The sequence below is a fragment of the Mesoplodon bidens genome, assembly GCF_964165515.1.
Source record: "Mesoplodon bidens genome assembly, chromosome: 13".
NCBI lineage: Eukaryota > Metazoa > Chordata > Mammalia > Artiodactyla > Ziphiidae > Mesoplodon > Mesoplodon bidens.
The window spans coordinates 76,120,454-76,143,592 of record NC_138169.1 but is presented as its reverse complement, the minus strand read 5'-3'; the positions used below and the strand labels follow the sequence as shown (position 1 = coordinate 76,143,592).

General features: G+C 41.6%; 1 protein-coding gene across 1 annotated transcript in view; it reads right to left on the bottom strand.

Annotated features, from left to right (window-relative positions):
* CDH20 (cadherin 20) overlaps positions 1-17,551 on the bottom strand; it is a gene marked incomplete at both ends in the record, with an annotated part of 56,772 nt that extends 39,221 nt beyond the window's left edge. Inside the window, 5 exons of the mRNA XM_081252588.1 lie at positions 1,581-1,768; positions 6,280-6,447; positions 8,930-9,049; positions 9,581-9,875; positions 17,306-17,551. Coding sequence (XP_081108714.1) covers positions 1,581-1,768; positions 6,280-6,447; positions 8,930-9,049; positions 9,581-9,875; positions 17,306-17,551 — 1,017 coding nt within the window. The remainder of the gene's footprint in view (positions 1-1,580; positions 1,769-6,279; positions 6,448-8,929; positions 9,050-9,580; positions 9,876-17,305) is intronic.
* Positions 17,552-23,139: the final 5,588 nt, after the last annotated feature.

The following is a 23,139-nucleotide window of genomic DNA, read 5'->3' as shown; positions in this document are numbered from 1 at the left end:
CAAGGTCCTAACACAATCTGTCCCCCTTGTTACTGTTCTGACCTCATGTCCCTCTGGTCTCCCTCTCCAGCCTTATAAACCCCCTTGCTGTTCTTGAAACAAGCTAGGCAGAGTCCCACCTCAGGGTCTTTGCACTGGCTGTTCCTTTGTCTGGAACACTTTCCTCAGTATTTCCATGTCCATTCCCTTGTTTACAGGGCTGCCATTTATGGTTCTCACTGAAAGTCATTTATAGGGCTCCTCCGAGGGTTGTGCATTGTCAGCCTGCCCAACTCTGTGCTGTGACCCTGCCCACTTCAAGTCTTTGCGTAATTGTGACTTCTCTGTGAGGCCAGTCACAAGCATGCAATTAAATTTGAAGTCATGTTGGCTCTTCTGATCTTGCTTTGTTCTATTTTACGCCCCCTCCCACATAGCACTTATCACTTTCTGATATACAACTTTATTGACTTACTTGCTTTTTTTTTTTTTTTTTTTTGCGATATGCAGGCCTCTCACTATTGTGGCCTCTCCTGTTGTGGAGCACAGGCTCCGGACGCGCAGGCTCAGCGGCCATGGCTCACGGGCCCAGCCGCTCCGCGACATGTGGGATCCTCCTGGACTGGGGCACGAACCCATGTCCCCTGCATTGGCAGGCGGACTCTCAACCACTGTGCCACCAGGGAAGCCCTACTTGCTATTTTTGATTGTCTTCCTCCCTTTAATAGAATGTAAACTTCCAAGAGGGCAGAGGTTTTCAGTTGTTTTACTTATTCTCTACATTAAATGCCTAGAACAGTGCCTGGCACATAGGTAGGCACTCAACAAATCTTTGTTGAAGAAATAATTTAAAATAGCTTGGGTTTTAAGTTGTATTTGAAATAGAGGAGAAGGAAGATGAAATCAATACTTTTTTGAATTAATGTATTTTATCAGATATATTTATTAGGATGTTAAAACTTCAATTATTTTTAGGTTTTATCTTTCAGCTGAGTATGTCCATGTGTGCTTTATGCCACAGAATCGATCGCTTACATTCAGAAAACTTATTAACTTACTATGAAAACTTATGAACTTATTATAACTCCTTACTATGAAGGAGTTCCAAGTGGTAACATCACTCAGCAGCTGTGTTTGATAAAGCCTTTCCAAGTCTGATTAGCATCTTTAGGTCTTTAAGTAGCAATTTAAAAGTCCCTGTGTGTTATTTATTGATTAATAATAATAGTATAGCTTGCTTTATTGTTGTTTATGGTATACTATGGCAAAAATGAGGTTATTCAAATGCAGATATTGGTTAAGTCATTAACATCATTAGGGAATTAAGCTACAGCAGTTTTTTAAAGTGGCTAAGTAGTGAGCTAGGAGAAGTGGCATATTTATAATACATTTTTATCATGACTTGGTACCCTTTCTGTAAAATGATGACACAGCCAGTGTTTACATGTAAACAAAAGGAGTAAGAGGCTTTTTTCTTAATGATAGGAAAGTGTATCAGAGGATTTGAAGCAATACATATCAATAATATAACAGTCCTTACTAATATTTCATACGCATTCAAAGCCTCCATTGAAATGGTTTGGAAAAAGGAGTTGGATTACCTTCTTCACAGTTATGATGCCGACTTGGAAATTGGGATCTGTGTTAATGTCAAATGCATCTGCACCATCTCCATCCACAATAGCGTACTTCATCTCTGCATTAATTCCTTCATCCAAGTCCTTGGCAAACACCCTTCCCACAGTAGAGCTAACCGGAGCTGATTCCAGCACACTCATCTGATAATGTTCTGTGAAGAAGAGTTAGAACGTGCATTTCTTTGTAATCTGTTACTACCAAAAAAAAGCCTCTTCAGTATCACATCATGTCCACCATGCTGTGTAAAACATCTTTTTCATGGTCCAAAAGTTAAAACTTGAGTTTTACAGATGAAAAAACTGAGATCCAAAGAGGCTGAGTAAATGTTACTGGGTCATAGCCTGTACTGGATGTTTGATAAGTAGGTGCCAAAATACCTTGATCATAATCCTAGGAGTAGGACAGGACAAAAGGAAAAATATTTCTCATCTCAGTGAATCTACCTTCAGAGTGGTAGGAAGTATCAATACCTTGCTTTCCAATCTTTTCTTCCCAATGAACCATTTCCCCAAATGTTAATTACTTCTGAGAAAAATAGAAAAAACATTGTGGTCACAAAGTTTGTATTTACTTTGTTCACGTTTCAAATGCCCACATTTTCCTTTGTAGCCTGGCCATCATGCTGAATGCCTGTCTCTATGACCACCTGCCCAAATTTAATGGAGACCAGTGATCTACAAAGGAGGACCAGCCATGGAGAACAAACTCCACTAGCTCCAATCTGTCCATGCACCTGGGACTGCCCATTGGCAGCTTCTTCATGGACAGATCTCTGATGCTTCTTATTCTCTTTTCCAGAATGGAATGCCCCCAGAATTCTCACATACGTAGGAAACTCAGAGCCAGTAATGTTCTCATTTTCAACTTGATATCCTGAATTCACTAATTCAGTTCATTTTTGTCTCCATGAAGTAGTATTTTCATTAACTTACCTTCTGTGGGGCTAAACTTGTTGACATTCTTCATTATTTTGTCAATCATAACGTGAATGACTAAATATTAAATCAAACAATCACATTTTCAATATGTACATGGTCTCTCTGATTCTAATATGCATTGCAAGCTGTGGGGATGTGAACCTGGAAAGTCTGGGATGTGACGGCTTGAGTCTCACAAAGATTTGGGGAGGCTGACAGCACCCAGCCAGCTCACAGCACCCTCCCCTGCACAGGAGGAGAAATGATGACTGTTCTTTGCCAGTGTGAGCCAGGAAATTGCTAACGTCTGTACTAAACTGGAGGCACTTGGATTTCATGATCTCTTTACATTCACTTCCAAAGTTGTTGATGGATTAGACTTTTCTATTACAGAACACGTTTGGGAAAAACAAATAATTTTCTCCAGGAAAGCTGTATGTTCTGTGTTGAAACAAACATATAATTTCTACACATAATGCATTATATTAGAAATAAATAGCCTGAGGTTTTGACATTCCCTTATATTTGGTTCAATTAAAGGTGACTGAGCTTGTTAAATATAAAATAGTAGGTGTGTCACTGTGTCAACCACACCTAATCAGTTATGATAATATTTGTGAAAAAGAAGGAAAGTAGGATTCCTAGAATGAAGAATCAGAAGATTAATAATGCCTAAGAGTTTATCCAAGGTAGGTTATGGAATAATGAGATCATTTAAACTTAGTTTTAGCAAATAGGAGAAATAATTAATGGTGAGATAAAGAAAAATTTTTAAAAGTCCAAAAATAATGACTATTTTACTTTTTTTTTTTTTGCGGTACACGGGCCTTTCACTGCCGTGGCCTCTCCCGTTGTGGAGCACAGGCTCCGGACACACAGGCCCAGCGGCCATGGCTCATGGGCCCAGCCGCTCCGCGGCATGTGGGATCTTCTCGGATCGGGGCATGAACCCGTGTCCCCTGCATCGGCAGGCGGACTCTCAACCACTGCGCCACCAGGGAAGCCCAATAATGACTATTTTAGAGGAAGCAGAGATAATGTGTGAACAATGTTTAGAGACACAGAGATTACTTTTATACATTTCCATTTGTCTTCCGTGCAACGTAGTCTGTGTTTCCACTCTATTCTAGGTTCTTCATTATTTAAAAAAAATGACAACTCAAAATGTGTGCTTTAGAATGGTGTTAAGATGTTGCCTTGTAGGGCAGGACTAAAACCCCAGTTATCACTGTATTGTGTTATGCTTCTGTGAAGCTGCCGTGTTTGGGGTGATATTGAGACAGGCTGGGACCTGGGCCCCTTTACTGCAGGGCTGCAGTGCTTGCACCTGGACACACCTCTCCTCCAGTAACAAAAGACAGAGAAGCTATATGAGACTAAAAATAACTGGGTGCATGCACAGTTGGGGCAAATTTTGGACAAAAGATACAAAGAGACCAAAAAACCCAACTGCCACGTTTGAAGGGCCTAGAGCAAAAGCAGGGTACTGCGCCTGCCAACTGCACACGACATCACCTAAGTGGTGGGCAGACCTCCCCAGCCACCCCTCTGTCCCGACCCCTGCACACACTCCTACCCTCACCCCATATAAGGAGCGAGCTCTCCCCCGTGCTGGGAGCAAGCAAGGGAAACTGTTGTTCTCACTCGCCGCTGCTGCAGCGGGGTCCCCAGTAAAGCCTTGCCTGAATTTCTTGCCTGGCCTCTGGTCAATTTCCATTGATTAAGGAGGCCAAGAGCCCTGGTAGGTAACAATACAACTTTCCTGAAGTATGTCCAGATCTACCTACTGTGAGCTGTGTAATAACTTCGTTCTTCCCTTTATGCCTCAGAGATACTGTCTAGTGTCAAATTACAAAGCCAGGTAGGATCAAGGATGTTCAAGAATCTGTAGTCTACAGTGTGCACAGTGTGAGCCATTCATGAAATAATAAAGATGGAACCCATAGGGTCAGCAAAGCAATTAAGAAGCCAATCCATATGGCATTTCATAAACTGTTTTCATGATGCGCCACTATTCTGAACTGTAGAACCAATCAACTTAGTAACCTACTTATTTGTACCACTTGTGAAATATTTAATATACTGTCTTTTAGTTTCACAAAATCTCATGGGGACTTTATGGATACCAGTTGTATGTAAATATTGGAGTTCTCTTCCTGTATTTACATAGATAAAATAGATGGCTTACTTGGTTTGACTGACTCAGAATGTAGCTATTCAGCTGATGGTCTGGTTTTTAGTTCTTAGTTTAGTTGTTCTTGTTGTTTAACCTGATTCCCCTGGTTAAGTCTTTCACCTGGAATTGTGTCTGCTGCTCTCACTTCTCCAACTGCTCCCTTTTAGGCATCTGCTGCTCAAATTCACACCTCTGTTCCTGGGCTCCATTCCACAGTCACAGCTCTATGTTCCACCTTCCTTAAGGACCTTCAATCTGATTGTCCTGCTGTTACTTCATATTCAAATTGGAATTTGTCTTCCTCCTTCCCTGCCACTAGTTCCATTATGTATCCATATGTTCCATTATGTATCCAATATCTATCAGTAGTACAATTCTTCTCCCTGTCACCCAGACTTAGAACATCACTGTCATCTTTGATTCCATCTTCCCTTAGCCAAGAAATCAAGAGACAGAAATCCATGTTTTCTTATTTGCCCCATTCCACCCCTTCTGCTGTTTCCTTACATCCTTATCAGTTCAAATCTGGACCACTCTAAAAGCCTCCTAACAGACTCTCCTGCTTCTAGTCTCCACCCCTAGCAACCAGTGCTGTATGCGGCTATCAAAGTAGCCTTCCTTTATGTCTCTCACTTGCTCAAACACTTTGCAGTGACTTCTGTTAGAAATATAACACATTTGAAACACTGAAGAGCAGGTCTTCATTTTAGGGATCTTTGAACATAAAATTACATGTGCAGCTTTATTTCTAGGTCTTTATATCCCATATCTAGAATGTTGCCCAAAGCAAATAGTTTTTGAATGAATGAGTAGCTTCCCCCTTCTGGAATGTTTTCCTTTCTTCCTATTTGAATCCTTTATATTCTTCAATCCCCTGCTGAGCTCTCATCCTTTTATTAAGCCTTTACTCATCTTGGTTTCTTGTGAAGGCTTCATTCTACACTAACCAAGTGGCACAGCAAATGCTGCTTCCTTGTTAACTTTTGATGAATATCGAGTATGTACTCCCCAAGTGGACTTTAAGCTTCACAGGGGCAGAGACTGGGTTTCAAGCATCTTGTGCCCCTCATGCCCAGGGCCCTTACAAAGCAGGTGCTTGGTACCTGCTTGTGAATTGGTTGGTTAAGCTGGTCAGATGGGTCACTATGTTCACCTCCAGCTTTGGCTTAGTTTCCCTGCATGCATTCTCAACAAGGGCAATATTGCCCCCTAAGGGGCAAAAATCGATTCTTGTTGGGGAGAGGTGAAAAAATCTTAGATGCTTATTACAATGGTTTGTGGCTCTCTAAAGTTCAGCCCTACCCAACAAGTCTTACTGCTTAATATTTAATTTTATGGGGAGTGGTCAGGGCATGGCAATCAAGAAAAAAAGAGTTTAAACACTGGTTTAGTACTGTGGGAAGTTGGTATGTAGAAGGGAAATAATTATGTGAGAATTGCATGATAAATGTCAGAAAGGAATCCATGAATAATTGAACTCAAAGAGGGACTCAGGCCTTTCTCTTTCACCTCTGTCACAGCTGCATCCCTCTGGCTTGAGACCTATACTCTCACTGGTTAGGTACTCACTCTGGGGAAAGCGGGGTGGGTTATCATTGACATCTGAGAGGGTGATGTTGACCGTTGTGGTCCCAGCTAATCCGCCAAGCTGCCCTCCCATGTCCTTGGCTTGGATAATCACTTCATAGTATTCTTTGGCTTCTCGGTCCATGTTCATGAGTGCTGTCCTAATTACACCTGCAGGATAGAGATGACTTTGTTTTTAAAAACAAAACCACAAGTTCCATTTTAAAGATAGGGTTCTAGGCTTCTCCTTGTGCATTGTTAATGGCTAGAGTTGAGATGCAAGTCACATGTTTTATTAAATTTGAGGTCAGAATCCCAGCGTCAAAAAAATGCTGTGCTTAAACAAAGGGTGAATAAATAACTATTCCAACCGGCAGAGCTTCGCGGGCCGATTTCCTTTGGCAACATTACTGAGGAAGAACAGGAGGTGGCAGCAATGTTTCTCTAACAGACTGGGGGACTGGCCGCCTGAGACCGTTTCAGGCTGCTCTGTCTGACCAGCCACAACGGGCTTCGGGTCGGGAAAACAAAGCCTCATATGCCTGCAAATCTGTGATTTTAGGTACTTCTCCTTTAGCTCTTTCTTCATTCAGCCCCTAGAGCCCTTGTAGTGTGAATGACTCTTCTTGAGGCAACTCGTTCCTAGTCTGCTTTCTGCTGCCTGTGCAGTCATTGTAAGCAGGGTTGGAATTCAGATGTGCTTTTCCTTTTGTTATATGTTCATTCTGTTTTGTTAGGTTCTGCTTACCTCTGTGCTTCAGTGCATTCCGTGAGCTAAGGTATGAAAGATGCTCTGTGAGTTGTTTATTTTTAACAGACATACAGGATGATCTCCCCCAGACAGTAGGTAGCAGCACTGCCGTACGATGATATGGTTTCAGTTAGGAAGAGGGGTCTAAGTCAAAATCCTGTGAAACGTGGTGTTTTGATCCTGCCAAGGATGTGGGTAATGTTTTATCTTCCTTTGAACCCTTCCACTTAGAAAAGTTGACTTCTGTGCTCTCTAGGCAAAGATTAAAGGCTTGTTTACTGCAAGTTTACAACATGACCCTTGGCTAAGCAGACCTTTTGCATGCCAAGGGAAGGAACTGGGAACCACAAACCTGTCCCCATTTTACTCCTATAATGTATATATATTGCATTATAGTAACAACATTCTAAAGTGAAATATTTAGCATTTTCCTTTTTTAAATGGCCTATGGGCATGGCAATAACGATCTTTTCATGTATTTTTGACCTTAACGCTATAGATGCCCCCTGGGAGCTGTCAAAATAATGTAAGGTTCCTCTTGGGATGTAAAGGACACATTACCGTCTTCCTGTCTGTATTTTTCCTCCCTGTGGGCACCCCCTCACTCTCCCTCCCTCCATCTGTAGAATGGTTAAAGTTACTGTTTTATGGAAGTCCCTAACTGCAGCCTTTTTTCTTTCCTCCTACTAATGTATACTCCCTCACTTTCTACTTTTATGATAGTTTTCCAAATGCCTGGTTCCCCTGAGGACTTCTGGAAAAAAATTATATCAGGTTGCTAATAGAAATGTGTTTTTTCTATTTCCTGTAAAGGGATGACTTTCAGTGTTTGTCATTGACTTTACCTCTGTGACTGTAAGTTTCTTTACTCAAGTTTTGTGTTAATTACTCTTCGGTCCTCAATTTTCCTGTATGTGAAATGGGAATAACAACACTTCCATATATTTCACTAGTTCGCAAGGTTATTGGGAGGCTCAAATATGGTAATATTTATGAATGTATTTTAAAAGGGAGAAAGTCTGGCACAAGTGCAAGATAATAATCATAATAATTGCTCTGCCCAACTTGAAAGTATTAAAGGGAGTCCTTCATAGATAAAACATAAACTCTGTAGTCAAAGCTCTTGGGTAAAACTGAAAACAAAACAAAACAAAAATCCCAAAGCCAAATTGATTTGTTGATTGTTGACTTGTTCTTTTCTAGCACATTGCTCCTTACCTCCTTACCCACCCAGTTCTCTATGCTGTCCTCCCTGTTAGAGTATCCCACTTAGCACCTCCTTTTTGGGGGGCCACATTCCATGCTCTGTGCTCTCTCCCCCTCATCACATTCATCCATTCATTCTGGCCTTGCTCTCTGCTTAGTATGGGGTGGCTCAGTGGGAAGAACATCAGACCACATGTCAGGGGACATCTCTACAACCAGAAGTACTTTGTTAGGTGTCCGTTCCCAATTTCCTTATCCTTTAAGTGAAGAGTGATGGACTGGATGATTCCCCTAAGGTTCTTCCTAGTTTCAAAATCAATTATTCTAGTTCTGTAGCGAGCCCAGGTTAATATGCCAATCCTCTTAGATCTTCTTGGCGTTATAAGAGACCTTACTCCCTGGGAATAAATACAACCGTAGGATTTTTTGCAGGTTAGTGAGGAGGTATACTTTTGTGTAGGCAGTTCTTTGGGCCTCTCCAGTCAGACTTTATCCACTGTCTCTGCATTGTGCTGCTCTTACCCCCCAGGGCAGTGCTAGTTTGGTCTCTTAATCCCAAAGCTTATAACAATCCTCTCTAGTTAATACATTCCCTGGAGAGTTCTTGAAAAGGAGAGTTGGGTCTGTCATAAATAGCAGTTACAAATTACTAGAGAATAAAATCAACACCTCTGACTCAAGTATTACATCACATACCTGTTTTGGAGTCCACAGAAAAATATGGCTGGCCCTGGAGGATGCTGTACATTACCCGGGCACTGTTGCCGTAGGTTGGGTCATCAGCATCTGTGGCTGTCACCTGGATAACAGAAGTTCCTGAGGGAGAGAGATGGTGGAAACCTATTCAAGTTGAATTGCTAAAGGCTGAATGCAATCCTGAATGGGCAGCTTTAAAGCATTTGCAAATGTTATGTCTGCTTCCTTGGGGAGGGCCTCTTTCTAGGTCAAGTTTCCATAACTGCTTAGTACAGAAGTACCTCTTCAGTGGGGATGGGAGTTACTTGTGTTTTAAATTCTTAGTAACTCGTAAGGACAGCACAGACTTTGGGCCCTTCATTCCTCTTTTTCATAATACCAAAATGCTTCTCCCTTATGAATCAAGTATTATCTATCTGTGTATCTATCATCTATATTTTGTTTTGCTTTTTAAGAACCGGAACTGAATAACAATACTAGGCCTAGTATTACTACTATTTTATACTATGGCTGTCTTCATTGTCTAAGTAGCTTGGTAGAGTTTTATGATTTGTGAACTGTTCTGCACATTCTGTCCTTCTCCACGTTTAGACAGGAGGATCTTCTATAGTGGAACCGCTGTTTGTGAGAATCAGTGAATCTCCACCTTACCCACTGGTGACATTTCTGGCACAGTGGCGACATAAGGTCCATCCAGGAACTTGGGCTCATTGTCATTGATGTCTTGGATTTTAATGATGAACTCTGACTCTGGCTCCATTGGCCTTCCCGTCCGCCTGTCCAGGGCTTGAGCCCTTAAAGTGTACTGGGCCCTTTCCTCTCGGTCAAGCCTCTGAATGGCGTGGATGTCTCCAGTGGTGTCGTCGATGGTAAACACGACGCCCGCACCTTCTCCAGAGAGGATGTATTTGATGGATCCATCCCCCCGGTCCATGTCCGAATGAAGCTGAGGAAAAAGAGCACTGACATATGAACAGGTGTCAGAAATAAATAGATTTTTCAGTATGGTCTAAATTTATGATTTCCTTTCAAACAGAAAGACTTTTTTTCACTCAGATGTTTAAAATGTCTACAGAGAACTAATATGCATTGAACATGGTTATATCAAAGAGCAAATATAAGTTGATGAATAAGTAAAGTTTCTCCACATCCCATTCAGTATCCTTAACTTAGTACTGTTTTTAAAGTTCCTCTCCCTGAGAAGTATAGAAAACAGGAGTTCTGGAAAGTGTAGGTCCCAACGTGTACAATAGGAGCAAGTCTAATAAGAAGGAATCCAGCCTTTCCATTTAATTTTTTTTTAAAAAAAGGACAAGCTAAACATTTAAAAATTTTACAAGTGTTGATATAAATTAAGTTTTGGAATTTCAGAAACCTTATGACAATTCGAGTTGGCTGAGAAGCTGATGAAATAGCTAATAAATAGACCAGTGGCCACCGTACTGGAAATACAAAATGACTTCCAGGGGCTCTTGAAATTCTCTGAATTCCGTAGTTTCACTCAGTAGGACTATGCTTGTTTATGTTTCAGGCATCAAAATGGAATTTTACTGCTGGTTATTATTCTTTGTATCAGGGTATCTCTCCTTTTGGTGGGACCAGTTCTTGGCCTCATAACTGAATCACTCAAATCTATATGTGGAAGGTTCCGTTAGGGACATGCTTTTATCTGTCCATCCAGCTATATTTCCTCCCAGATTACTTTGTAAAGACTCTCGAAATGAGTCCAGGGGCACTATTTTCATATTAAGCCTAGAAATAAGCTCCTGCACCCCTAATTATAGACAATGTATATAGATGGCGAGAACCCTGGAATTTTGTGCTATCTTATAATAGTGCTTCTCTAAGGGGGCAACAGAAAATTAGCTACACTTAGTCAGCTACCACCAGCTCTGTTGTTGCTGGGGTAGTTAGCACTTAGCATAGCTCAGTGATGAAGTCCATGAGATATAGTTTATAAAACAGACAGCCAGCGTTAGGGTTAGGCCAGAGAGGCAAGTATATCTGGCCTGAACACTGTCTGTATCAGTTATAAATTGAGTGCCCTTGACAAATTATTTAACGCTTATAACTCTCAAGTTCCTCATACTATAAATGTAGAGGACAATGTTAATTCTTACTGTGAAGGTTTGTTGGGCTCATTAGAGATTAATGTATGTAAAGCACCTAGTACAGTGTCTTTCCCATAATAGGAAAGCTATAAATGGGGCCAATTACCATGATGATAATACGTGCATAGAGAGAAGGGTATTAACATGCCCAGCTCTTCTGTACTCCCTTCAAACCTTCAGGAGTGTAGCAGAGACGGCAAAAAAACAACCTGTTGGCCTTTTTGTTATGCATAGCCCAATGGTAAAAGCTGGGGAAGGCTGCCTGAAGCATTGCTGGGACAATGTTAGTCTGAGGATTAAATGGCACGGATACCAGGAAGACACCTGAAAGTGTATTCACAACATCCTCAGACAAGGATGGGTTTGGAGGTTGTGGCTGGTTTTGAGCTGATCTTAAATTGATTCACGGCCAAATCACACAGGCAGCGATTTTGCTGCCTAGAGGAATTCAGCTGTGTCTTATCTAGAGAAGGGAAGTAAGAGAACAAAATTGACCGAAAAAATAGCTGTGGATTTTTTTCTACTTAAAGAATTCTATTTAGAATATAAAGTTCTCCCATTTCCTCATTCCATATACAGTATTATTATTTTTTATCACAATCCAAATCTTCTGTTTATGCAGTTAAAAAAGCAGAGGTGCCTAGTTCTTACTGTGTAGAGTAGAAAGCCATTTTATTTGGATCTGGCCACAAAGAAATGAAAATCCATTCCATCTGGAACTGTGTTCCCAGGCAGAGGAATGGAATTGGGAGGAGGAGGACAGGGATCTAAGGATTAAAAAAAAAAAAATTTATATATTTGTGTGTGTTTACATATATATATATCTATACATATTTAAATATAAATATACATATAAATACGTGTCATTTTAAGGCATGTGGCATAGAACTTTCACTTAGGATGAAATAGGTTAATTCAGGGCATGGCAGATTATCCAGGGGAAAAAGAAAGAATGGAAGCTGACGTTAAAACACCCAAGCTTGTTTTGAGGTGTTCTATGTGTCATCTAAAACGTTTTGTCCTATGCACCTTAAGAAAGTTAAGCATACTTGTGAGCATCATAGGCCAAGTTTACGTGCTCTGCCTATGGAGGTACTTAATAAGTAACAGGAGGCTAGAAATCTTTGCTGCTGTAGAGAAGGTTCTGGTTCCTCAGGAGCTGCTCGGCTGGCTGATGTCAGTGGAGTCTGGGCTGAACCTTGGATCTGTTATCTTTGTTTTTGTTTGTATTGAGAGAAGAATTGGAGGAACTCTCTAGACTGTGAGTTCTTTGAAGTCAGGAACCGCGTGGCTTTCATCTTAGTGTGGGTCCTCACATGTAGCAAATGCTCAATAAAATTTTATTGAATGAGTGGTGTAGGGTGTAGTAGTAGGGTTAAAGCTTTTAGTGAAACCGTGTTACCTTTGCCTGAAAAGAGCCAGCAAGCACCTTTCAGGTACCTTCTTTGTGTGTGTGTGCTTATGCGCAAGAAAGAGGGGAGAGGAGGGGGGAAGGGAGGGGGAGGACATCCACAGAGAAGCAGGAGGGCCTCCTATGAACAGGAAGAGTACCAGCTATGAAAAGGGCCAGGATCTGCTTACACGGAACTAGTTTCTGGGGACTATACAGTTGACCCTTGAACTACATGGATTTGAACCACGAGGGTGCACTTATATGTGGATTTTTTTCAATAGTATGTGCTGCAAGGATTTTTTTCAATAGTATGTGCTGTTCAGGATCTAGTCAGGGAACAGAGCCCACACCAGTCATTTTAGCAGAGAGAATTTAATATGAAGGATTGAAAAGGCAGAAAGGGAACATTGAGGTATCATAGGAGAGATAATAACTCCAGGAAACAGCTAGTGCCCCTCTGGCTGGGGAAGCAGAGGGCAGAAGTTGGGGCTTTTGGAATCTGGGCATTTGGAGGAGGCTGGGCCAGAGACCTCTGAGAAGGGGGCGCTGCCCCGTCAGGCTGGGGCTTCAGGAGTTTAGAGAAGGTGCCCCCCAGCGCCCACCTCTCACGGAACTGAGACTCAGACTTCTGAGAAGGCGGTGCCATCCAGTGGTGCTGATATTTCTCAGCGGGTGTGATGAGGCTGGGGCTGGGAGTGTGGAAAGAATCCAGAAACTGGAATCAACCGCTGCAGGTAAAAGGAACAAGTCCCTTCTCCCTCCTCCTGCCTCTGGTTCTCCCTCTAGTGCATTCTCCTCTCAGAACCCAGTGGGAGCTGGTTGGAAACGGAGAAACTGTGGTTTGCAGAGTTCCAGCCCCAGCATCACAAAGTGAAGTATGGAAAGGTGAATACAGAGCTGAGACACTAGCTTAATAACCAGCACAGTACTGTGCATTTAACATTAGGTTTACCAGCCATAGAATACACATTTGGTTGTGAAAATTGACAAGAAGAGATATTAACAGCTTTTCTCTGTCACTCAGCAAATTGGCACTGCAAGAAAAATGTGTTTTATATTTATCCATACTTAATTCAGCTAACACTGACTGAGCACCAGCTCTTTGGAGGAAGGTAAGGAGCTTCTGGAGTGGAGTTGGCAGCACGTGGTTATGTACTTATCCTAGACGGGCAGGTGGATAGTCTACTTAACCCAACAATTCTTTAGTCTATAAGATCTTGAGCCAGAGGAGTCGCGAATGATGGGAAGTACATGAAGATCATGAAAAAATGTTAAACTCAAGGGTGACTTTCACTCCTTTTGCTGTCTTTCATGGTGCCTCGTATAGTTCCAGGAATGCAGCAAGTGCTTACAATTTGTGGTTAGACAGCTTCCGTGTAGTTGCTAACCTCAGCATGACTTGGGACCACAGGTTCGTGCACAAGCACAAGCTCTCTGCATCCCCCTCTTTGCATATGTCAATATAATCTAGCTTTAACTCGACACTGCCTTGTCCCTGGAAAGCCCAGTGTGGATTGTATAAGGCCATACCAATTACAGCTGATAATTGTTACCACACTCCTTTCTGAAATAAGCAAATACTCAGGCCAGCTCTCTAAACAGACATCTTCCAGAGCTCAAGGTGACAAGCTGAAATGCCCCTGGAAGAGAGGGAATGAAAGGTGGATGGATTCTCTTTCAAAAGAAAGTAAAGGGGAAAAGTGCCAGGGTAAGTGAATACATAATTATCTTCTTCATGTGGAGGTGACATACCCAATTCAGGGTAAAAACTTTCATTGTTTGCTGGAGTGTTGGTTGGACAGGATGACTGTGGAGATGCGGAGGTATCCTGTGTCCTGGGTTGGGGTGATTAGGAAAGGGTGAGCACTAATCATGAGTGCTAGAGGGTACTAGACAGCTGTGTGCTCCCACCTTCAGGAAACAGGCTTGGTTACATTCCTGGTCTCACCGACACCATTGATGCTTCTCTGTGTCTCTCAGGGCTAGGTCTGAAGTCATGGCCATGTGCAGGGCAGTGTAAAAGAAAGCCCATGGCTTCGGTTTCAGATTTCCTGTTGCCTTCTGTGTAACTTTGGGCAAGGAACGTAACCTCTCTGAGCCTTGTTCCCTACTCTAATTATCAAAAACTAGTGAATTATACGTACCTCGTAACATTGTTATGATGATTAAATGATCTGCTTTATGAGAATATGACTGACACACGGTGCTGTGGTAGCCCAGAAACTTGTCAGATACTCTTGTCTTTCTGTATTTTTGTATGTCCAGTTCTGTGCTTGGTACTCAGTGTTAGGGAAATGTAGGGAAGGCCAGGGATGGCATCTCAGTTTCTGTCTTTGGGAGCAGGGAGGAGGGCTCTAAACTGTACAGATACACAAAACAATTACCGAATACAAAAACATTTTCTTAAACCTATTTTAGCAGTAGCTATGTGTGTCTAGTTGGAAGAAATGTTTTACAAATATCAAGTTGCTAGAGATCTTTGGACTCTGAATAGGTGGAAGATGTATTCATGATGGAAAAGGCTTTTCAGCTGGGGCCCTGAGAACTTTGAATGTAATTGAACAGAGAGGAGCTGACCGTGTGTCCTTGGCATGACAGTCGCATGGGCACTCATCTGGGGTAGGGACTGACGTGGTATGTTGTGTCAGGGCCGGTAAGGAGACCCAGCGTGACTGAGATCAGGACAGGATTTGAGAAATCCTAGGGGAGGGCTGGATAAGGGAGGAGGACTCATTTTTCTGGAAGTCCTTGAACTACATGCTAAGAACTCTGATAAGCACTGGAGAGCTACCGTGCTTTCTTAATCAAAAGAGTGACATGATGGAAAGGGTGCTTCATGGAGGTAAATGTCCTGAGTCCTAGGGGAAGGAATGGGAAGATTCTCCCTACAGCACCTGCTTAGTTAATCTAATCATGAAGAACAGAGGGACCACAGTAATCACAGAGCCTGGAGAGGATGAGGTGAATCTGAGAGAAACTGGCAAGGAGCTACTGACAGAGTGTGGTGACTGGTTGTGCACGAAGGAAGAAGAGAAGGAAAGGCAGAAGTCAAAGAAAATTCACAGGTTTTGAGGCCAAGAGATTTGCAGGTGCATTAGGTATGGATTACTGAGCTGCTTAATTCACATAAGGAACTCCCTATACTATTGCTGCTGCTGCTGCTGCTGCTGCTACTACGACGACGACGACGATGACTACAGCTACTACAGGGTAGCCATTATTAAGATCTTACTCTGGACCTGGTACTCTGCTAAAGCACTTTACATGTGTTAGCTTATTACTTAATCCTTACTACACCACGAGGTACTCATTTCATAAGTATCTTTTTGAACACTGCCTATGTGACAGGTACTGTGTTAGGCCTTGTGGATAAAATGGGAGCAGTGTCCTTGTCCTCGTTGAGCTTATAGTCTAGTCTAGGGCTTCAGACAATACACATATAAACAAACAAATAAATTAGATATTGTAGGTTGTGATTAGAGCTGTGAAAAAAATAATGGTGGTGAGAGAGTCTAACAGGGTGGGCTTAGAGAATTCTTTACTGGATATGCTACACGTGGGACGCCTTTGAGTCATAAACATGGAGCGGTAGAGTTTGTAAGTTTGAACCTCAGACGAGTGGTCTGAGCCAGAGGTGGAGGTTTTGAATTCATTGGTTTGGGGGTGGGGGTTAAAACCATAGGGATGACGAATCCACCCAGAGAATGAGTGTGTATAGGGAAGAGACCCAGGGCAAAGCTTACAGGACCACCAGTGGTTGGGGTCAGGCAGAGGGAGAGGACCAGCAAAGAGGCTGAGAAGGAAGGAGGAAAAATGGGGTTGTGAAGATCATGAAGCTGAGAGAAGAATGTGAGTCAAGAAGGAGGGACTTGGCAGCAGTGTCCAAGGCCGCTGTTGGGTGGTTCCATGAAATGAACCCATCGGGTCTGGTGGTGGGGAGGTCCTTAGGAGCACTGAAAAGACAACTTTAGTGCAGAGTGAGGGCAGAAGTCAGATAACTGGGTTGAGAAGTGGGTGGGAGTTGAGGAAAGAGCTTATGTAGACAGCTCTTGAGAAGTGTGGTTCTCTTATTACGTGGTTCTCCAAAGTCACTCTGGAAGCAATTGGCAGAGCTGGGTTTTGAACCCACATATATTTGACTCTGAAACCCACACTTTTAGCCTCTGTGCTAAACAAGTGTTTGTTATTTGAATGAATTATTTATTTTCTAATTAGTTCCTTGTTTCCCATTTTCTCTCATTTGGTTGCTTTTGCAAAATGGTCTCTGATTAACATCCAAAATAAGTAAACACAGGAGAAAGCCTGGATTAAAAATGAAATTATGATAGATAAATCAAGGGAATTCGAGTATAAAGTTTATAAATATATTCATTGATTGTCTCCAACTATCCTGAAGCACAAGCTAGGATCTTCTGAAATGAAGAATGTTTTATTCTTTTTATTTCCATTAAATTTAGGCCTCAGGCAATACCTGTGGAAATGCTTTGAAAAAAAAAAAAAGGCAAAATACCCTCTACTCCTCCCTTTGCATTTCCCAGTTTATTTCTTCCCCATCCTGTTATTCCTGAGGCTTCTGCTGCCTCTGCGGGGACTTGAATGGTTCTTACAGGGTCCAAGGCTTTTCCTGCAAAAATCCAATTCCTAGTATTTCCCACTCAGAACAGGGGCAAGAACAAGGAGAGAGATCTTTCCTTTCTGATCGGTATCTGACACAGCAAAAATTAGATTTCAGCTAGCTGTCAAGTAACATACCTCTAGTTAAAATTGTTCTCAGGCCTTAGACTATTTGAGCTTTCGTAGTCAATTCATATTCTTATTCAATGTCAATATTCAATATTCTGATAATTTATCTTTCTCTTTGGCAGTTCTTACCTTGCCGACATACAAAGGGTCAGTTCCAGTGTATTCTTCCAGAACAAAAAATTGGTTCCAAACCCAGCTCCTCTTTGTCCGAGAGTGTGACTGTGGCTTGTCTGACAGGAAGGCTTCTAATTTGCCTGGCGGTGTTGGTGTACCCGAGAGAACAGTGGTTGTAAGGTCCATCAATCCCCAGAAGTACAAGGACATGCCAAGTCCAAGCCAGCTCTTTGCATTGCTCATTCTACCAGAAGTCCACATGGGATTGCCAGGTTTTCAGAAAGTAAAGTTCAGGATGATAAAGCCACTGAACTTGAGTATTTTCCAAATAAAAAAATAATGCAGTTTATCGAACACTTATACTTCCCAAATGAGGTCCTGATTCAAGTCAGTCTACTTGAAGTTGACTTCCTGTCAAGTTAAGGAAAACACAGTGTGATGATGTCAAATTCTTTCCTGTGGGCTTATAGCAAGTTTTCAAGAAATGTTAGTAAATACTCATTTTTTTCTACTCAACAAATTAGAGTCATAACACTGCTTTAGAAGTGTTTGAGTAATAAATAATATTTTGATAAAAAGAAGACAACTTATGTTGACATAGTCAATCCCAAACCTTTAAATATGGATTTCAGGAAGAAATAAAACTAGTGAATAAATTTCTTCTCACTGGTAACTAGAGGGGTATGCTGTATTATTGATTGGCTTGAATTAATAGTGCTCTTTGAAATATTTATAAGACAGTCTCCTACATTCTTAAAGATAGTATTCCTTTCCAAAATTTACAGCTAATAACTAATATTTTCATTAGCCCAACTGCTTTCAGTAGAAAACTAAAAGCAAAATCTAACTATCTTTTTTGCCGCCCACAATTATGTTTTGTCTACTCCATGTTATTGATAATATTGGGACTCTTGGACTTCATTTATAAGCAGCCATGGCTCACTTCTGACTTTAATCATTCTCTGAGCTCATGGTGGAATTCGAGTTTCACACTCTACTGCTTCAGCTCGGAAGCACCGATAGTGGCTGCTAATGTAACCTTTCTAGGATCTGAAAGGTCAGTTAATCATTATATCATTCACAATAGACTTTAAAGTGCTATTAGTCACATGCTACCCTGGGCACGCTAAGAGAGTCTAGCCAACAATTTTTTTTTTTTCTGAGCTGAAAGACTCATTTAGGCAAAGGGATGCTGACTTCTACCCTGGGGACACCTTTTCATCAAACTTCTTTTGTTGCTATGAGGTCAGATTAGCTGGTGACCTCACTCCTGGGCGATGACCTCATCAGCCTTTTCTTCCTTTACTTTGGCTGGATTTAATGAGGTGGCATAGCACTCAAGCCACTGTCAGAAGGACTGGAATGTCTTCTGTGGGCCGAATACTTTCACTGTTAATGTGGAGAGCTGCGGTCATCGTCTCATAACAAATGTGTTTATTTGGGGACTTCAGACCTAGGCAACTAAGCAATGCTCCATTTCTACAAGTGGTTAACAATGAATGCATTGCTGCTAACTCAGTGACCACCTTCCACCTGTCATCATCAGAACTTGTTTTAGCTTCCTCTCAAATACTGTTGAAATGAACAAAAGAATCAAAAAGATACAATCATTTCATACAATATGCCATTTCATTTCTGTATAAGAAATCACCTCAGTGAGAGCTGATAAAGAGGAAAAAGCTGGGGGAGACTATAGAATTTCTCTAACAGAATGGGAGGCTGTGCCTCTTATCAGTTAGAGCTCTAAAGGCAGATTGATTGTCAAGTAAAAGCAAGCCAGCTGTGCCTTATTTTCGGTGATGTGTTTGTTAATAAAGAACAATGGTTCGCTAGAAGGGGGGCCACCAAGTATTAGCTGTTCCCTTTCTCTCTAGACCGATCGACAGAAACCCAGCTCATGTTTCTCTGATCCCTGTCTAAGGGGAGACATTCTGGAAAAAGGAACCTGAACCCTGGAGATGAATTAATGAAAAAGATTGGTGAGAATTAGCTATGCTGTTTTAGGGACCTAGAAGATGGACTAAAGGGCATTACCAAAAAAAAAAAAAAAAAAAGGTATCGCCAGAATGAATACTGGGCTTGGTAACCACAATGGGAATATTCCATATGTTGTGAGACACAGACCTATCTGTAATTTCCCCAAAGTTCACCAGACTAAGGGTCACTAGACAGTTTGGCTCCTGGTTCTGCCTTCATCACCTCTGACTTGTTCACTTCTATGAACTTTTGTTCCTCATCTGTTAGGCAGTGAATGGTAGTTCTCCCACCTACTTCACAGGATGACCGTGAGGATCTGTTGGGATAATGTAGGTGAAAGTATTCTGTAAATGACTTAAGGTGTCAACGGACATTTGAACAGCCACATAAGGAGCAATTACCTGGGTCACGTGTAAAAATGATGAAGCTGAGCCTGAAACATCTTGTGGGCACTTTTTGGACCAAAATTCTGAAAGGGCCTAATGTATATATATTATTTTACAGATCTCTGCATCAATGATAAGTACTATTGGGTAGTAAATCTGGCCCAGCCCAATTCTGTAATAACCAACTTTTTTTTTTTTTTTTTTGGTTATGAGGAAACATCGAAGGACTATCTCTTTGAAAACTCTGTAGAATAGAGAAAATTCTCTTTTTTGGATCATACTTATCAAAGATAGAACTCAAAATATATACTCTAATGTATTTCCTTTAATGTCTGTGTTTTGTATGTGGACATTTTGTCTAAGCATTATTATTATTATTTTTTTTTGGTGGTACGCGGGCCTCTCACTGTTGTGGCCTCTCCCGTTGCGGAGCACAGGCTCCGGATGCGCAGGCCCAGCGGCCATGGCTCACGGGCCCAGCCGCTCCGCGGTATGTGGGATCTTCCCGGACCGGGGCACGAACCCGTGTCCCCTGCATCGGCAGGCAGACTCTCAACCACTGCGCCACCAGGGAAGCCCTAAGCATTATTTTTGATGATTTTCTCTGTCTACTTATAGCATCTTGTTTTTGGATTCTAAGTGAGCAGGTGCGTGTGTGTGTATGTGTGCGTGGAGGGGGTGCAAATGTCTCCTCTCCTGTTTCCACTGGGTAAATTTTCTGGAAAGAATGAGATTTGAGGACATTTTGAGGAATTTTAAGACTGTCCCTTATATTCCCCCATCTCTTACAAACTAGACATGCATTCTTGCCAATTAAAACCTATCTTTACGTATAAGTGTGATCTGAAGAGCTCAGGGAAAAAGAAGGCATTCTGTGGAATCTTTGTAATGAATATTTTGTAGGCCGTTCAGTTGCCTCAGCTTTCATCTCTCTTTCCAGCCCACTTTGGCCTCCTATACACCAGTGCAAAGCCCTCACGTTCTTCCCTTCCGCGGGACACGTACAAAAGTGGCTTCTGGATGTCTAGGACCTGTGGAGTCCTTGGTGATCCTGTGAAAGCTCTGGTGGTCCACGTGCCCCTTTCACATTCCCCCTGACACACCTGAAACTTCAAAGCTTGACGTGCCTGTAAACTCTCTTCTGTGTTAAATAACTTGATAGGTACAGCTGATTGGAAAGCACTTTATTCCTGCTTTCTCATGGCAGAATGCATGGAAAATACCCCCTGCCTAACTTTTCAGGAAGTAAAATCTGGGTTAGCCAATAGTTACATTATTCTTTTCACAATTAGAGCTGTTTATACAAGTGAGGGGAAAATCAGTTCTGTCAGAAATATTAACCAGTCTGCAATTATTGGAAATAAAATGGTTCTCATATTCATTTTTTTCCCTATGAGATAAGAATAGCAATGATGTGTTTGAAGGTAGGCTAATTGCTGTTGTTCTTATCAAGGAAGAGGCTAATATATGTATACATGTGTATATAGGTCTGCTTTGGAAGACCACATATGCCACACGAAGACTACATTCGTGGAAATTGACTTCTGTGTTAAATGAGTCTTTTAAAAGTTTTTTCCCCCCATCCTGCCTGAAGAAAGTAAACAGCTTGGTAATGAACACAGTAGGAAGAAATTAAAGTTGTACATAAAATGTGCTCTCAGTGAATTGTTTATTTCTTTACTTAGATTTGTTGTGATATTTAAAATGTAGGGGGAAGGGATGGTTACTGCTTTCTCCTTGAAATGAACTGGGCTTTTATGGTCTCCCTCTGATTTCTTTCTTCATTATTCCAGTTTTCCTGAGCTTTCCATGGTCAATGGAAGTACTACTCAGTAAAGCTCAAATGACATCTCTACAGAAGGAGAAAGTCAGTCGCCTCTGCTAGTGACTCCCCCTGTGAACAGGGGGGTGTTTTAATTTTTCTGTTGTAGACTCACATCGTTACAGAGGTAAATGGAGGCTGTGGTGCTGTGGTTTTAGGCAGCTAAACTTCTTATGCCATCACTTTTACTTATAAAAAGAGCTTCAAAAATGTACTTTAAAAGAAAGACAAAACTTTGTGAAGATCCTAGGTATTAAAGTGAGATATGACTGTGTACCCGAGGTGCATCAACATTCAGTCAGAACACAGCTCAGTGTCACAACATTATCTCACCTCCCAATCAAGGGTCTCTCTTGAGAAATATGAATAAACACATTTTACTTGAGTCAGATCCTTCAGATTGGAGTATAGAATCCACAGAGAACAGGTGGCCCCAGGTATAAATTGGAGTGAAAAATTCATATGCTGATGGTGTTTTTGACTATGTACAGTTCACGAACAACAAGATTCCCGTTGTGGAGTCCCATGAAGAAAATATTTTCAGTGCTTCTGTAAACAAACTTTCAACATTCCTGGATCTGTATGTGTATGTCTGTGCTACTGACGAAAGCTTACCAGTGGGGCTCTGTTTTGGAAATGGTGTATAGTATGGTTTTGTATGCTGGGAGATGAGAGAGTTCCCTGACCTGAAGTCTTTTTCATTTACTACAGATGTTCCATCTCACTTTTCAACTAGATACTCATTAAGTGAGTAGAAGCTCCAATCCTCTTTTGTGGCCATCAGCTCACCAGTCTACCCAAAGCTAGCCATCTGTGGAGGTGACCAACTCTCAACAGAACCAGAAGAGGTTGTCCAGGTACCAGATTTCTTGGATTTGGGCTGTGCTCTCACTTGCATTCACCTACTCCACACCTTACCTGCCTCATGACACTGCCCCAAACTCCAAAGTTAACCTTTCTGAAATGGGATATATCTTAAAATCATTATGTAGCTTTAATGTGGTCATATTTCCCATCCCTCAGAGAAGCTGTTAATAAATTGATGGTGTGGCTAGAATTGAAGAATTATGGTATTACCTTTTTTTTTTTTTGAAAAAAATCAGAAGAAGAACAGAATACTTAATTTCCATGAAGAGTTCTTAGAAAAGGTAGTCATCACTCTTGCTTATTCTAATTTTGATTATTTATTATTCGATGAGTTCCTGCTCCTCCAAGTTCCTCAAAAACTGTGGAAACCCTGAGCCTAAAGGTTCAGCTCTTATGGTGGTCATTCGAGCTGTGATCAGTCTCTGAAATGCTCCCTTTCTCACCACTTGTTCTTTTTGCTCTCCTTCTCCTTCCCACCACAAAACTAGTTTAGGAGAGAGGGAGTGCTGTTTTAAGACATTCAAAAATGGAACTGTGGGGTTGATGTGGCTGAGGGGGAGGTATAGCGTAGCTCAAATGAAGATTTTAGGAACAATATATGGTCTTATATAAGGCTAGGGGTGTGTGAATGTGTGTGTCTCCACATGTGGGTGAGAGGAATATAACAAAAAATGATAGAAAGCTTGAGTTATGTAATTAAGAGCTGGCTTTGAAAAACCTGATCAGTCCCATAATAAAACCTGCTTTGTGTATCCTGTATATACACTGACCCTCTGGCTATAAATTCCCTAGCTTGG